Source organism: Coturnix japonica, chromosome 1 (genome assembly GCF_054131305.1).
Source record: "Coturnix japonica strain WE chromosome 1, WE-NBRP24, whole genome shotgun sequence".
In the NCBI taxonomy this organism is placed as follows: Eukaryota; Metazoa; Chordata; class Aves; order Galliformes; family Phasianidae; genus Coturnix; species Coturnix japonica.
In genome coordinates, this window is record NC_140663.1 from 68,551,800 (window position 1) to 68,568,564 (window position 16,765).

Consider the following 16,765-nt stretch of genomic DNA (forward strand, 5'->3'; position numbering starts at 1 on the left):
TCCTAATGCAGACCAGGAGGCTATTGCCCACCTTTGATTCATAATCAAGTGTCCACCAAGACACAAAGGTCTGTTTCTCCAGAGCTGCTTTCCAGCTCATCAGCCTTGAGCGTGTAATAGAGTAGGAGACTATTCCTGCCCAGGGACAAAATTCTGAACTTCCCTTTACCAAACTTCATGAGATTCCTATTAGCCCATTTACCCCAGCCTGCAAAGGTCTCTCTGGGCAGTACCCCAATCCTCTGGCATATCAGATACTCCTCAAAATGTTGTGCTCTCTTCAAACCTCTTAAGGTGCACTCTTCATCTTGACCCCTTCATCCAGGTCATTAAAGAAGATGTTAAGCAGTATTGGTTGATCCCTCAGATACATCGCTGGTGACTTGCTGCCAGTGGACTATATTCTGCTGTTCACAACCCTCTAAGCCTTGTAGTTTAGCTCTTTTTCAGACTCACTATCCACACATCTAGTCCACATTTCCTCAGGTGGCCCATGAAGTTGTTGAAAGCCTTGCTAAAGTTATTAAAGCAACATCTGCTCTCTTCCACTAATCCAATAATATATTTGTAGACAGTTTGTAGGTTGGTCAGGAATTGTTCTTCCTTCATAAACTCTTGCTGACTCTTCCTGGTTACCTTCCTGTCCTCAGTATATTTGAAAATAGTTTCCATGTGCGTTTGCTTTATCACCTTTCCAGAGACTAAGGTGAGGCTGACTGAGCTGTAGTTCCACAGAACCTCCTGTTGCCATTCTAGAGGACTGATGTTATATTTGCTCTCTTACAGTCTTCAGGAACTCCTCCTGGTCACCTCAGTGTTTTAAAAACAGTTGAGGGTCTCACAGTCCCTTGGTAAGTCTAGTTCATTTGTATGCTCCCCACCATAATCCTCTTTCAACAAGGACAAGGATTTCTTGTTACAAACCTTCCAATTATTCTGAGAGTCCTGTGACACCTGAAGACCAGTCTTACCAGTAAAGAATGAGAAAAGAAGGCATTGAATGTCTTTTGTCACAAGATTTCCTGCCCCAGCTGGTCTATATTTAATCTTCCTTTTACTACTGATGCACTTGTAGAAGCCCTTCTTGTTGCACTTCAGAGCAGAAGGCTGTGCCTCTGTAAGCAGCCTTACAAGCAGTACGTTCCTCCACTCCCCTAGTTCATGACTGTGCCTAAAGGCACAATCTAGCTGTCAAATTGCAGGTATTTCCCAGGCCACCAGATGTATGCTGACTTCAGAAGGTTAATGCGCACCTTAGATTCCTCCATCTTTCAAAAGCTTAACAATCCTTTTCATTTTTCTATCACTTTGTGTGTGTGTGTGTGTGTGTGAAAGCTATCTATATTTCTCTCCATTATTTGTGACAATAACAATGTAGACTCCTGCTATGTGGCATTCTAGAGTTTTTTATATAATCTGCTTTATTAATAAGTGGCTGTTACTTGGAAAATGAAATACTTCATGGTAATCATAACTGCAGGCATCAAACCATATGCAGAAAAATAGCTCTGAAGATATCATCAATCCTGGAACTGTCACACCTGACAAACATAAATATGGCTAAAGGACTCAGAAAACTCATTAATCAAAATGCTAGTACTGAAATAGATTTCCTCTTGCTTTGAAGTATATTGCCCTCACAACGTTGTGAATCAGACCTTCATTCAAGTTTGATGGTAAGCAGCTCATAAAAGAATAGATTTAGGAGAATGAAGTTTAGAGCTCAACGTTATCAAGGTTTCCATGCTAATGCAGAACTGCTTCATAGGAGTGTAGCTGCTGTACAAACCTTTGCTGAAGTATCTGGGATAAGATTTTGAAAAACATACACTTTTGAAACATTGCCTTCACAGATCTTTGTTCAAATTCCTAAAAAATTTCAACTGTTGAGAAAACAAGTGCTTATAAAATACTTCGGAAGTAAGTTTGTAGACATGCAATTGCATTTTCATAAGCTACAATTCTCTGTTGGTTTAAGATAAAAAACAGTAGTCCTAAATCCTCCCTCCCCCCTTTCTCTTGGATCAATACCTGAAAGATAAACAAAAATGAAATTTGCTACAGAAGCACTAATGCTGCTGACAAATGGGAAAAGGCTGGAGTGTATTTCCCTTTTGAGCATCAACAGAACTCCAGATCCCTTAATACAACACCAGTTTTTCCTACTGGGGAACAGAAAGGTAACAGCAATTCAGGCTTTGAAACAGTGAATACTGCACCAGTAGCATGAACTTGACGCCTAATGATGTGGGTCAGTTGGTGCAGCATTGACTGTAGTAGCACATTATTTCTGAATCAAGAAAAATGTCTGTGTCCCCAGATCAGTTCAACAGTTTAACAGCACAACTCAGAGACATACTGGATCCTTTTCTGAAGGAAGTAAAAGAGTATAAGATATAGAGCAAGACAACACAAAGAAAATAAGAGCATGTGACGTTGATGGTTTGTGCTGTGACTATTAGCAACACCTATTGCTCACATATCTAACGCGTACACAGTGTCTCTTGAACAGAGTGATCATTGATGAACCATGTAAAGACAAGGTTTTCACTTAAAATCTGGCCTAATAATTGTGTCTAACACTCTACAGGTGCTCATGATCTCTGAAATTCTCACCTATGGTGTAGGTCTTCCTTTAGTTTAGCTTAAACTTTTCATCTGCTTCTTTTTTAGCCTTTCATTTTATCTCTGAAGAAAGGAAAATGAAGAAAGAAATGACAGTAAATGAGTTGCATTTACCTAAGAAAACAGGATCTTTCCGATTAGCTTTCTTCAACCGATTAGAAATTTGGGATTCAATCTATTATAGATGTATCCTTCAACTACTCAACAAAGTTGAGTTTCATTAACGTTTGAGCTTCTCTAGAAAGCCGTGATTGTTGAAATGCACCAAATAAAGAGGCAATAAAGAGGCCTCATGGTATTAATATATTTTTGGCCAGAAACAAATGGTAAATGTTTGCAAAGCTATTATCTGTCGTGTTGGATCACATGGAGCATTGGTATTATGAAAGAATTAAAAACAACCTTTGATTTTACTGAGGTTTGGCCAGTTTACAAATACTATGATCTTTATTAAGGATACCAAATAACTTCAGAGAGATGTGCTCTTAACTTGGTTTGGCAAACTCAGAGTGCTTTTAGATCTCTGGTTTGCCTTCCAGCCAAAACTTGCAATGGCTTTTAATGTTGACAATGCTGTGAAATCACTCACGCCTAAAATGCAATAACTGTACTTGAGGTAGTCTCATTAAAAAATAGTTTCCACCATAAATATTTTAATCCTTCCTATTCCTCCTTGGAGAATGCATCACACTTCGTGTAGTACAAGAATCTTATATATTACAAAAACAGGTGGAAAAACATCAAGGCTGAATTGAAAATCAGACTTTGAAATCATTCAAAATTACATATATCAGATTCCTGATACTTTATTTCCACAGTCCTTTTTACTCCAGGTTTAATGCCCGCCACAGAAAAACCTAAGTGCTTAACATGCGTGTATTTAGTCCATTTATGGAGAGCGGCTGAGTTTAGTTTACCTCATCCCATTATTCAGTTTCAGCCAAGTTTTGATACAGTTGTATAACAATGACACCTGGGTAATTAATTTTGTAACCCTAATCATTTATTGGCAAAGAGCCACATTATTGTACACAGCATGCTATAGAGCTCTGTGATTCAATCTATCAAGGAAGAAAAAGTACCTAATCCTGAGGATTTGCCATGAAAGCCTTTAGATAGCTGTTCAGTCATCATTTAGAGGCAATAGCTCTGCTGACATTATTTGCAGAACTTTTGATGAAAGAAGATTTCTGAATGTTAATGTAGATTAATCCCTGACTAATTCACAAAATAAGGCTGAAATAAGGGCTCACCACGACATCTGACCCTGTTAAAAACAAAAGTGTTTTTTTAATATACGCCATGCATTTTTGCATCATATAGAGGAAGACTTATGATATACTTCAGGTTTCTTATCTTCTGTCTCCAGCTTTTATAAGGTGTAGGAACTACTGCTAGAATGAGATTCCTGCTATGAACACAAACTCAGAGCAGCAGCTGAAGTAGCTTAATGCGCTAAACAAATATTTCACACTTGGAGATCCTCATAAAAGCATGTTTTCCAGTACTCTTTAAACCAGGTCAGAACAAGAGGAACTCTATAGTACGTTTCTTGGTGTACTGGATTACAAATTTGGCTTTATGCACTCATTCATATAATATTTCTGCCCAGAGTTTGAAATTAATACCAAAAAAATGCATGCTACGCAATGTGAGCCAACAATCTTCAGCAGTCCCATTAGCTCTTCTCTGACTCAGTCACTTTTTCTCTCCCAAGCTGGCAGGGTGTATGCTTCAAGCAGCAGCTCACAATACTTTCTCAGAGTTGCTGTATTATTTATTTGTCTGCTGGTTTATGAAAACTGCACTCAAAAGAAGTCTGGATTAATGCTTTTGTAATACATTACATCTTCCTACCCAAGGGATGAGATGAATATTGATAATGGAAAAGTGGGATTAACCAGATACTTGCAATGTGCTAGAGCAAAATCTGGCACAAGGAATGTCATTCTGTTCCAGCAAGAGAGACTTATTCTCACAAGAAAAGAACTTTCAGCATTTCTCAGACATGAAATGAAAATTCACCTCCTGCTAGAGGTGCATATTTGCTTCCCGAAGAGCTCTGCAGCCTACCATTTTTATCTGGAGGGGAGGGAGGGTTTTGAGAGATCTGACTACAGCACAGTGCAGTCAGCAGCATCCCAGAAGGGCAGGTTCAGGCAATAAATCTAGGATCCCATTTACCAAATGGCTTCTGGGCACCCAAGTTGCAAATGTGTAGCTACTAATTTTGAGAGGGCAAGCTGGCATAGCAAAAAGCTCCCAAGATATTCTCTGCAGAGGGGCGCCTATTGTGAAAGGGGCAAGCCTGGCTACAACTAGAACAAAAATACTGAAAGGGCCTGTGTCTTTTTTAATGTAAGGCTGCAAGAGCCTGTCTAAAAACCTGCTGAATTATGTCACTGCTCTGTGTGCTATTTGTGAATGACTGGACAGCATCGTTTTTGTATTGCCAGACAGCATTGTCATTTCATGCTAATGACATTATAGTCATGACAAAAGTTGGCTATTGTTGCTTACTTTCTAGTAAGAGTATCCACAAGGGAAGATAACGTATGTGCTGAAATCCTTGCCCCTGCAAACACTGGATCTCTCCTGGATACTCCAGCTCTGCCTTCTCCTGGGCTCCATTTCAGCACAGCAAAGCAGCTGTAGGTGAGTTGCTACTTTCAGCATTAATTCCTTGCCAGGAAGCCAAAATCAGTCCAAGGATCTCATTATGCTAAACAGTGTACAAAGGAACAGTAAGAGCCAGCCAGCTTCTGGCTGAAAGGTAAAGAGATCAGAGAAACAGTACAGAAGCAGAGAGAAATGTGAAGACACTTGCCTGGCACTTCAGAGTGGGTCCCCTGACAAAACGCATCTTTAGTAGCCCAGTGACTCTGAATTTAACAGGCCACATGAACATGCACGTGCTGACTGTGAAACACTTTGCTGTATCTGGGAATGGACAAATTGCTTGTGAAATACTGAAGTGCCTTTGTGCTAAGGGCACAAAGGTTTGCCCAAAACAAAAAATAAATGTTCAGTTTCCTACTCCCACACCCAACCAGTATGGGATCCTGCAAGCGCAGTTATGTTAGCCATCTATTTTGGTTTACCTTTGGCTCCTTTTAAAAATGTTTCTGTCCAGACTCTGAAATAAACTAAAGGATCATGGTATTATAGTAAAAATTAGACTACCAATAAATCCAGTGTTGTAACACCAATAGTTAAGACACTCTCTGTAATGGTTCGACAGTAACATAGGAAAGAGATTGGAAAGGGGACAGAGTTGGCAGCGGAACCCTTGCAAATGTAATTGAAATCAATGTCACTTGCTATTTGGTGGCAAAAAGCAGAAGTTAAATGACAGTAACTATGATAAATTAAACTTCCTCAAATAATTGCTTTAAGTGAACAATAAAACAAATCCTTGATCTCATTGCAAGCTGAAAAACACATTCAGTAGTGCAGTGTATAAATGATGCCTTTAGTAACAGCATGATTTGAAAACTATGAATGCATGTATACACCAATCGCAATGGAGGGTAGTAGTGCATATCTGTAAAATTATAAGCAACTGATGATATCAGCACATTCAAGCACCAGCACAACACCCCTGGGAAGCTCTCCTAATTGTATTGGCTCTGGATTTTGCTAAGAATAGTATCATTCTGCTTAACAAGCAAAAAAATATAGACTTGTGTTGCCATCAAATGTGGTGGGGAAGATTTCATCCTACCAATAGTAATTTTAGTTGTATTAAGAAATTTTAAATCTTTCCTGATGTTTTCCAGACTACAAGGTGGTATTACAGTCACCTAAGGAAATGAATGCATAGCTGAGGGCAAAAATGTTTTATAGTATCTGATAATACCTTAGGCCTTAATAGGACATTTTTGTACAGGTTGAAAATGCATTCTTCATTTTTCACTGACAGCTGGTTAAAGGAGGAATGCAGTGAGAAGTCTATAAAAGCTTTAAAAAAAATACACAGCAGAACTAGATAGGTCTGTGCTTCTTTGTTTCTCCCACCCATGTTAATAAGCGAAGTGCAGTTGTTAACTTCAAGTTGAATCTTTTGGATCCAGTGGCCGTTGGCCTGTAACTACACCAGGCAACAGAGAGTTTAGCACTTTCGGTACAAGGAAAGAAAGGAGAAAGGAGTTTGGCATTCTAATACAATTGGGTAGAAATATTGGAGGTCACTGTTTGCACAGTTCTTTTTTTGTTTGTTTGTTTCTTTTTAGGTTGCATGAAGTCTACATACTGCCACCCCAGCAGGCTGGCATTCATTCCCTCTGTTCCATTGGAAGATACTTTTCTGTAGGGCAGAACTGCTAGTTGTTGTAGTCAGTGCTTACTTCTTTCGGCTCCTCCCTATCTTCTACTGCTGGTCATTGACTCCTGTTTGATATATTTTCTTTCTTTCACTTTGAAATAGTGTCCTTGCCTCCTTCATCTGGTGGTGGCTCCTCCTGAAGCTCCTTTGGGAATGCTTGTTCTTTCTTCTTCTAACCTAAATCCTTCCTTTGTTTCTAGTACTCTTTCTCCTTCCTCATAACCTGCTCCTACTGTCTCATCTCCTCCTATGACCTCAGCTTCCATTTCTCCATCAGCAAATCACAAACCAGACTGATCACTCATTCTGCATCTAATCCTACATATTTCTCAGCTTCTTTAACATCTTCTCTTTGATGTCCCAGCATCAACTTAATGGGATAATGACTAAAACTGATGATCTGACTCTCTTCAGGCCATGATTCTCTGTCAATGCTGAAGTCCTTGCTTTCCTTCTGAAAATGCATCTTTCACAGATCCTCCCTCTCTCTAAGCATTTTCCAAAAGAAATCTGCATGGTTTCATTATTTTAAATGTTACACTTTTAAAACCATATTGCTCCTTTCCATTCACACAAACACAGCTCAGATACTCCTGTAGAGGTTTTCTATGTTTACTTTTGTAGAAAATGGGGAGCTGATGGTGATCTACTTTCTATTAGTAGATAAAATAGCTTTGATACTCTGATAATTTCTCCTGAAATATTGCAACAGAATGAAACATGAACAGAAGTATTTTCACCCATGCATCTATGACATATTATGAGGGTACGCGTATTCTTTCCTCTGTATTTTAAGAAGCAAAGAATAGTTTTAAAAGAGACTGAACAAATCCAAGTGGAATATTTCCATCAGTGGTCATTAAGAAGTTCAGATGTGCTCTCCCAGAAATCAGAAGCATATAAACTGATGATTAGAACATCTGGGTCCTTATCTTTAGAGAAAGATTCCTCAATATCCATCTGTTATAACATCAGATGCAGGATACTCAGCTAGTTTGGCATTTGCTTTCCTAGAGTCTGTATGTTAGATTCCCACAGTTTTTATGTTCTTTTAATTTAATGGGATAACCAAAAAGTCTTTTTTATACCACCTACACCTTTCCTCTTATTTAATCATTATTCAAAATCTTCCCCTTTCTTTATAAAAGGGACTTAGCATTGTTAATCCCTGTAGACTATAGTGCCGTCTTATTTGTCTAGGAAACCTCAACAGGAACACATTATATTCTGATTATTATTAGCAAGAAAAGTGATATTATGATGGAAACAGTAAAACTGCTGATGGCAGAATTATTTGCAATCCTAATTGCACACAGACAACATGCTGTCCTGAGCCCCTAGCCCTCCAGGGGCAGGACTTATTTTTCCTTTTCCAATTTTGCTGCAGGCAGTTTACTTTGCAGCTTCTATCCATTAATCTCAAAGTACTTCTACACAGAGGAATTAATTAAGATTCTTATATACAAGAATTAATTAAGACAGTAGTAGGCATGTTTTATCATCTCCATGTTGCAGATGGGCAAACAGAGGTGATGAAATTGTTGCCCAATTCTTCAGTAGAGCTGAGAATGTATTTGGGCATTTCAACATGGTACGTAAAAATATTCCTTATCCCCTAACATTGTGAAGCATATATCCACTTTACCAAGTAAAATACCATTGACATGCAGTACTATTATTCAAAATGGAAACATTTCCCTCAGGGGAATGCCTTAGCTAGTCAACACATCCTTCTTTCTTATTTCAGACAGAAAGAAGCACATAGCACAAAAAGCTAACTACTGTAACTACTGTGGAATCTGATAACATTTATACTGTTTTAAAGAATCAACCCAACTCTTGAAATCTGTAATCTTATCATCCTGCTTTAACAGACTCTCCCTCTTTCTCAGCATTCACATGTATACCTCTGATTGATAAAGAAAGAAATATAAACCTAATGACTTATTTTATCTACAGTTCATAATACCTTCGCACAGCTGACACTGTACTATCACGCTTCTGAAATGCAACAGTGCCACCTTCAGATCGTGCTGAATATGGCTTATCACAAAATTCATGGAAGAACAATGATTTTTCTCTCCATCCAGACAAATCCTACTAGCAAGCCCAGAAGTGTGTGTATAAAGCTGAGCAAAACCTGCACATTCACATGATGAAGCACAGGTGTTCACTGGAAACTGTCATCCTTTATTTTCGTAAATAAGTATTAATAAGGTGTAATAAAATATTTTTAATAGAGCACAACTGCTACCTAGGTTGCTCCACAAGTGATGGCTCCTATTTATTTCCACAGAAACTACAACAAATGCAAAGAGAACAGTAGCAGCATTTGATAGAACAAATTCTCAACTACAAAACACCATTTTTCAGCACAGTAATTACCATTAATTATGCATTTTTGCCAGCGATGAACAAGAGCCTGAGTGCTGTGCTTGTAAAAATCTGCACCAGTAGAGGTGACCCAGTGTCCCAGTCACTACTGCTAAAATGTACCATCCACCACCTCACTTTGCTCACATTCTCTGTTTGGTCTTCATAAACGTCCAGCAAATGTTAATGGATGCCAACGGGTCCCATTTTCTCCACATGGTGGAATTCAATGACACCTTCCATGTCAGATGCCATTTTGCCAGACTGCCCCTCTGCTGCCATCTGTTGTATGGCAACAAAATGTAATGGAATATCAGAAATGATCATGCCCTACTGCCTCTTCCATCATGGGCCAACATAATAAAACTGGAGGCATTACCTTCAGAGCAGCCCTTGTATATTCATTCTCTGAACTTGAGTCACAGAATTATTCCCCTGCTGCTGCAGTAGCAATTCACATGGGGCTGAGAAACACAACAACTGGAACTGCTACTGCTCTGTGACTTCCACATCATTTGTCAGCTACAACTGGGTATGTTGGGTCCAACATACATGTGAGAGCCAAATCACAATAAACATTTTAAATATATTTCTGTATGTCTGTATGTATATGTACCAGATATACTCAATAGATTATATACAATATACAATATACATTATATCCCCCTAAAGAGCCCTGCTCTGGAAGAAACCTTTCATAACGTGCAATCCCATGTTGTCCTGCAGCCTCTCTCTCCTATGATGGGTTGCAGGTCTAGCACATGACCATACACACCAGCAAATCTTCCCTCTGCCAAAATGAGGCTGCAAATAAAATGTCTATGATCCATTCTGGTTTTAAAATTTATTGTAAACCACAGCATTTGACAGATTCCTTTTACCCTCAACAGAAAGCGACATTAATTTACACTTGAACTAGCCTGTTATTTAATATTAAAACAGGGAACACATTAAGAAAATTCATTCTGGCAATAACATTTTGATTGGTATCCAAAAAAATTGATGCCATGCTGTTTAAACAAGAATGAAGAATTAATTGAATTTGTAGTCTCTCTGCTGACAGACTATATATTTTATATTTGGGTTAATGATAATAGCCAAATCCTACAATTTTAAAGCTAAGTCATTTGCATTTGCAGTTAGAGTTAATTCTGGTAAAATAAATAAATCTAAAATGCTTCGGAAATTAAGGTTTAGGCCACTGATATTAAGAATAATTAAAAAAAAATAAATGGTGATATGAGTAAAAATCAGTTTTACTGGGCTGGAGAAAGAGAACATAAAATCAGTGGAGCCTTGAGAATCAAGGTGTGAAAGAATCACTCAAATCTCTGACATTTTTCTACAATATTATTGAAAAATGAAACAGTATTTTACGTAGAAATATCTACTCACCCACTGTCATACCATCCATGTAACGCTTGATGATATCAAAGGATTCCCTTAAATTTCCTTCTGTTATGTCAAATATGATGTCTGCCTGGTTGGCTGGATACGTAGGTGTAATGGCACGAAGGAAAATAATCTCTGCAAATAAAAGGCATCACAGAATATACTGAGAAGTAATGAAAATATCACTGAGAAACCCAACAGCATCTGATCCAGAATGACTTATTCTCAAAGCCAGTGGAAGACTAATGTCCCTCTCTCATTTGTCTTTTAAAACAGAAAGAAGGAATTTCTGTGGGGAAGAGAACATTCAGATGGATTTATTTTCTCCTCCTGTACCACCCAAGAAGCCCTGAAGCCAAAACACTGTTATGTTAGAGTCCAGAAAGACCACTCTTAGAAATCCATCAGACCTCTAGCATGTACATAAAAAGGACAATGCTACGGATCCACAAGCTGGGGAGAGAAGAGGGACCAAACAGGTAGACCTTTGAACTCTCATTACCCTAGGCAGTTACACAAAGTATCAATATTACAAATTGAAGAGTCTTTTTAAGAATTGGAGTAGGAATTTATAAATAAATTCAAATAAACAAACTATATTTCAAGCCTTACTTGAGGGAGATAAATTTTATTGTTCACATTATTATCCTTGCTCTACAGATGATAAAACCAAAGCACAGATCTGTAAGAATTCACCTAAGGCCATGCAGTGAATTACAGTTCAGGAATGCCTTCTGGGCTCTGAAATTACTCTCAGATTGCTAAGTCTCATCTCTTGTTATTAAATCACAATGGACTACTGAGCAAACTGCTTGGGAAGAGTCCTGGGCTAAATCCTTAGGTCTGCTGCCAGTACACCTGGTGAAACAGACCAAGTGTGTATAGTAGTAAATGTGGCTATGGGGCATTCCCCCATTCTCTGCGAAGTAGGGCCAGCTAAGGCAGGTAGCATGCCCAGTACTCTTTAGAGCACACCTCTGCATCAAAGTTATGTGTGTCTAAATTGTACAGGGATTGGGATGTCTCTTGCCTCGCTCTCAGTCCCTACCTTAAAGGGACTGAGAGTGACTGATAGAGACATGAAGAATCAGCCTTGGCTTTCATTTTGGACAGTTTCCTGAAGAATCAAGGCTGAGACTCTGGGTGGATCAGAAATAGGAATTTAAGAATACTCTTCCTATTCTCCCTTCCCTTCTTCTCTCCCTGTATCTTCATCAAACAGTGAGTTGCTGAGTGGTTCATCCTACAATGAAGCTGAGATGAAGGCAGTCATTCCACCTCTTGATGCAGAGGTAAATCCCAGTAAAGCTATCTGAAAGTGAATACAAATGGCAAGTAGCAAAAGGCTGATTCTTTACATGTGAAAAAAAAACAAAGTGAGCATAATCCTTCTGATACTTCAGGACGCAACAGACTGTAAACAGACGAAAAAAGTATAAGGAGTATCTACTTCCTACAGCAAAATCTGCAAGAGGGAAGAAAAAGCAATGGGGCACACTGCTATTATGTGAGTAAATGTGGTAAATGGGAATTCAGACTCAGTATTTCCTTAGACTGATAAGTTGTATGACTTAGAGCTCAGATTTACTTTTTTTGCCACATAAAATTGAAACTCCTGGATATTGAAGGTTTTAATTAAATGAATAGTACACTATAATTTTGAACTGTGCAAACATTTTACTGCACTAGTAGTTAGTCTGGCTTTAGGCAAGGATTTCCGGTGGAGGTTTTATATGTTGTAGTCTATTAAATGAAGCAAGGAACAAACCACTTACCTTCAGGTCTTGTAAATTCTCTGAATGTGGGTAGTGAAATGACAGTGTGGGAAATTGTGTGGACTGGATCCAACACACAGTTGACATCATTTGGTCGACAAGACTTAATGCAACGTATAGTATCTGTCTTTTCAAGTCTGACACTAAGAGAAACAAGAGAGATGCATATATATTCTGAAAATTAATTTCTTTGTGTTTTGCAGTCCAGGGAGCTAGAAATTGATGTAAGTACTCATTCCTCTCCTCAAAAATGCTGACAAAAGCAAATTAGCAGAATTGCCAGTCCACAGGAAAAAAAACAAAGCAAACCAAACCAAACCAAAAACAAAGCAAAACTAAACAAAAAACCAACCCTGGCTTGGCTAAGAGTTGCAGTCAAAATCACCTCAAACCCATTTCATCAAGTTAGGTGTGTAAAATTTGGGATAACTGTAGTATAAGATACGAAGGAAAGTTGCCGTACAACAGAACCAGGTCCTCAGATGCATTGCTTTGGCATGGCCTCACCCATTTCAGTAGACCTACAGTTATTTACGCAAGTCTCTTTGTATTCAATTTGATATCAGTCATATAAAGCAGAAACAATTGTTCCCATTCTGGAAATCTGGCAGGATATCTCAGAAAAGACCACTTTTGTTTTTGCAATTTTTTGTGCTTCAAGAATCAGAAAAGCTTCTCTTCAGTCTTTTTCACACACAACCCTTTCCATCTAAACTGAGAAAACACAGAGGGATGGAAACTGGGGGAGGTAAAAGTTAACCGTGTTATTCAAAACCTCCAAGATTGAAGTCTAAGTTTGGGGAAATGGTAAGGGTCATTCCATATTCTATCTCAACCAGCTGCTCACTCGGCCTTGAAAGTCTATTAAAAGTTAAATGACTTCTTCTCACCCTTGTCCACCAGAGTGAATTTAAAGTCACTTACAGTTCAAGAACTTCACACAATAGCCAGTCTGTGTTCATGAGAGATGAAAGGGCTGTGCTGGGACTTACAATGTGGCTAAGCCCCACAAATGATCTCAACTTTGACCTGCCCATTTCTTCATATTTCTAAGTAAAAGAAAGAAAAGACTGCAGTGTCAGAGTGAGGGAATTAAAAGATTAAAGAAAGAAAAATTCACGGAGTAAATGGGAAACAAAAATGGAAGCTTTAGTTTGTCAGATACCTCTAGAAACAAATGGTTCTTGCTCTGTTCAAAATGTGTTACCCAAGCTCACACCCAGAAACCATCTTTTTAAAGCATTTCAAGGGGCGTTATGGTTTTATTAATAATAAAAGGAAATCATGTTTCAACAGATGTGAACTGGCATGTTCCAAGAGATGGTGATGAAGCTCAATTAATTTACATCTACTGGTTTGTTGTTCTCATTCCATATTTTGAGAGTGAACCTAGAGAATGGAGATACAGATCAGGAGAGATCCATTATTTCCTATCTTTATTCAGGTACAAAATTTCATGATTTCTAAATATCAGTGAAGAGAACAAGGCTTTCTGCTGAAATGCCTCATGATGGCATTAATTCTGTGTATACAGATATAGTAATCTGACCTACAACAAGAGATTGCACTTTCTTATTTTAAAACCTAGCTGCCAAATTAAGAGAGGATTTCCAGCAGGTAGATGACCCTTGCATCTCTGCAATAAATAAGATCTAAATTGTACAGACTTCTTCTAGTGGTCTATTTCAAAATAAGTAAGAAATAGAACTGTGGTAAAATGTGCATCAGTCATGCGTATTTCCCTCTCTCCCTTTTTTTTGTCCTACTGTGTACATGGGAGTTTAGTGGATGTTGACACATAATACAGACATATAAACAAATAGAGAATCTTTACTGTTCTGGGGTCATAACAGCCAAGTCAGGCTAGTTTTACTTCCAATAGCATGCTTAAGAATCCTGAAACATTTAATTGAAAGTACTCTTACATAACACATAAAGAATAACAGTGGGAATCTTCTAAAGGTTTGAGGGACACCATTAACGAGCGTCTTGTGTAATTCATTTTAGGCTTTTACAACTAAAGAAGTACTGGTACAATACATACAGAATCTTAAATTTTCAAAGCTATTGTTAGATATGGGGATTTGTATGCAAAACCATTCTGGAGGGAGTGTATGTAGTTTTCAGTATCACACTACCTTTGCTCCTTTCTGGGAAGGAAAGGATGTGTTACTCGCAACCTCAGCATGAACATTTGACACATGCAAATGTTTCTGAAATTCTTATCCAAAAAAGTCATTACTTTGTTTACAATTAAGCCCTAAGTAATATATGTGTAGATAATTCTACCTTCTGATTCACTGGAGTAAAGCATTCTGCAATGAACTAGGTACCCTATGTACCTAGGAAATGGAAGATCACAATGACCACAAGTGATCTTGTTAGCTACTAACTAAAGGTACTGCACAGATCCATCCAGCTTGTAATGACAAACATAGCAAGGTTTTGTGTCAGCTGTATTTATTTACATCTTTTCTCTCTTTTCAGAAAAAATAAAATTTCCTTTAAGAAACTGCTCAACTTTTGTGTGTGTGTGCTCCATCCACAATGATGAACTTAAGTTTGTGCTTTCATTTTCTACTGCCTAAATTTTCCTTCTCTGGTATATTTTCTTTTGCTTCAGTTTATCCAGAATGCACTTGGTAACACCTTGCTCTTCCAATGCTTTGACTGCACATATTTAGGAATCTTACTGAACAGTTTCTTTGTTCATTCCAGATTCTGAGTATTTACTACTAATGATGTGCTCTGCTTTCAAAACACTTATTATTTCGGCCTTACACAAAATTTGATATTTTAGCTAGCTGAAGACTTTCTTTTTTGCCCACAACCTCCAACAGTGGGTACTGTGATTGAAAAAAAAAAGTTTCTATATGCTGGGAACTTTCTTTATTCAAATCTTTCCTTGAAAAGATCTCTATCTTTCACAAATATAGTTTTTTTTTGTTTTTTTTTTTTCTTTCTTCTTGAGGTCTGGTGTCTTTCATTTTCATATTCTCTTCTGGATTCAGTGAGTAAGTTCTTTGGAACAGGAGCCCTGATTTCATTTTCATTTGGAAAGACCCATACACATTAGTTGTTCTAAACAGTTACATCTTTCTGGAAGTTCCAGCTGTGCTGCAGCATTAGTATATCTGATAGCAATCTCTATCTTCTTTAGTTAATCGCTAAATGCAATGAAATGATAGACTATACTAGAATTTTACAATACTGAGGACCAGATTCTTACACTCTCTTCTTCTTCTTCCAAATAAATATAGACTAATGCTTGCAAAAACAAATGTTATTTTTGAATCTTTATCCTAATTAATTATGGCCTCATAATGAACTGGTAACCAGGGGGCATTTCTATGGAAGCATCTTCTGGGGCAGCAAGAAACCCCATTAGCTCAAGTAGAATGGTCTTGTGCTTTCAGTATTTAATGTATCCCCACTGGCAACTTCCGAAAGCTTAATATGTATGCATCAAAAAACTCATTAAATATTCAGATTCCTCATTCAATTTGACCTCCTGTCAGCCAGCTGGGATAAGCTTTAATGTAGGGAATATGTAATTGTTTGGCAGAGTGCTGTAATCATGTCCCAGTCTAGTCCTTGGCTTACAATGAGCCCAAGAGCCAATAGCTTGCAGCTAATCCTATGATCATTGCATGGTTTGGGTTGAGAGGGACCTCAAAGATCATCTAGTTCCAATTCTGGCCTGGGTAGGGTTGCCTGCCACTAAATCAGGCACTAGATCAGGCTGCCCAAGATCTCAAATTCCTTGTGATCAGGTGATAAAGATTTGTGAACTTGATTTAGGAGGTTTCCAGTTTCTAACTTTGTACCTTGATGGATCTTTGTATTTACATAGGTAGATGTTTTCGATATGTATTTTCACACTGATTATTCCATCTGTCAACTGACTGTTCTGCTTGTGTAAAGAAACTGAGCCCAGGATGGTGTCAATGAACACTGATTTGGAGACCATATGGGACAGAGCTTTTAATATGTATCAATACAAGGACTGAAGAGTAAAATAAGTCCTCTTCCGGCTCAAAATACAGAAGAATTTCAAAGAAATTGAAATTTCTTGTATTGTCTATACAGCCTTTGATATCATAGAAGTAAGGCAAGAAAAATCTGGTTACTAGAATTCTAGCTGGCTTTTGAGGGCTGCTGCTTTGGCAGGTAAAGTCTTTAAAGTTTCAAATTTACCGGCTTTGATTTGAATGTCAGAGAAAATAAAATGTTATGAGACTAATATCTTATTCAAATATTCCTGTCGATAACTTCT

The 16,765-nt window shown here is 38.0% G+C and overlaps 1 protein-coding gene across 2 annotated transcripts in view; it reads right to left on the bottom strand.

Moving 5' to 3' along the window:
- Positions 1-16,765, bottom strand: part of FBLN1 (fibulin 1) — an 80,355-nt gene that overhangs the window by 10,728 nt on the left and 52,862 nt on the right. For both annotated transcript variants that reach the window (XM_015870504.2, XM_032446523.2), the window contains exons 15-16: positions 12,490-12,632; positions 10,718-10,849 (exon numbers count right to left, since the gene is read on the bottom strand). In XM_015870504.2, coding sequence (XP_015725990.1) covers positions 10,718-10,849; positions 12,490-12,632 — 275 coding nt within the window. The remainder of the gene's footprint in view (positions 1-10,717; positions 10,850-12,489; positions 12,633-16,765) is intronic.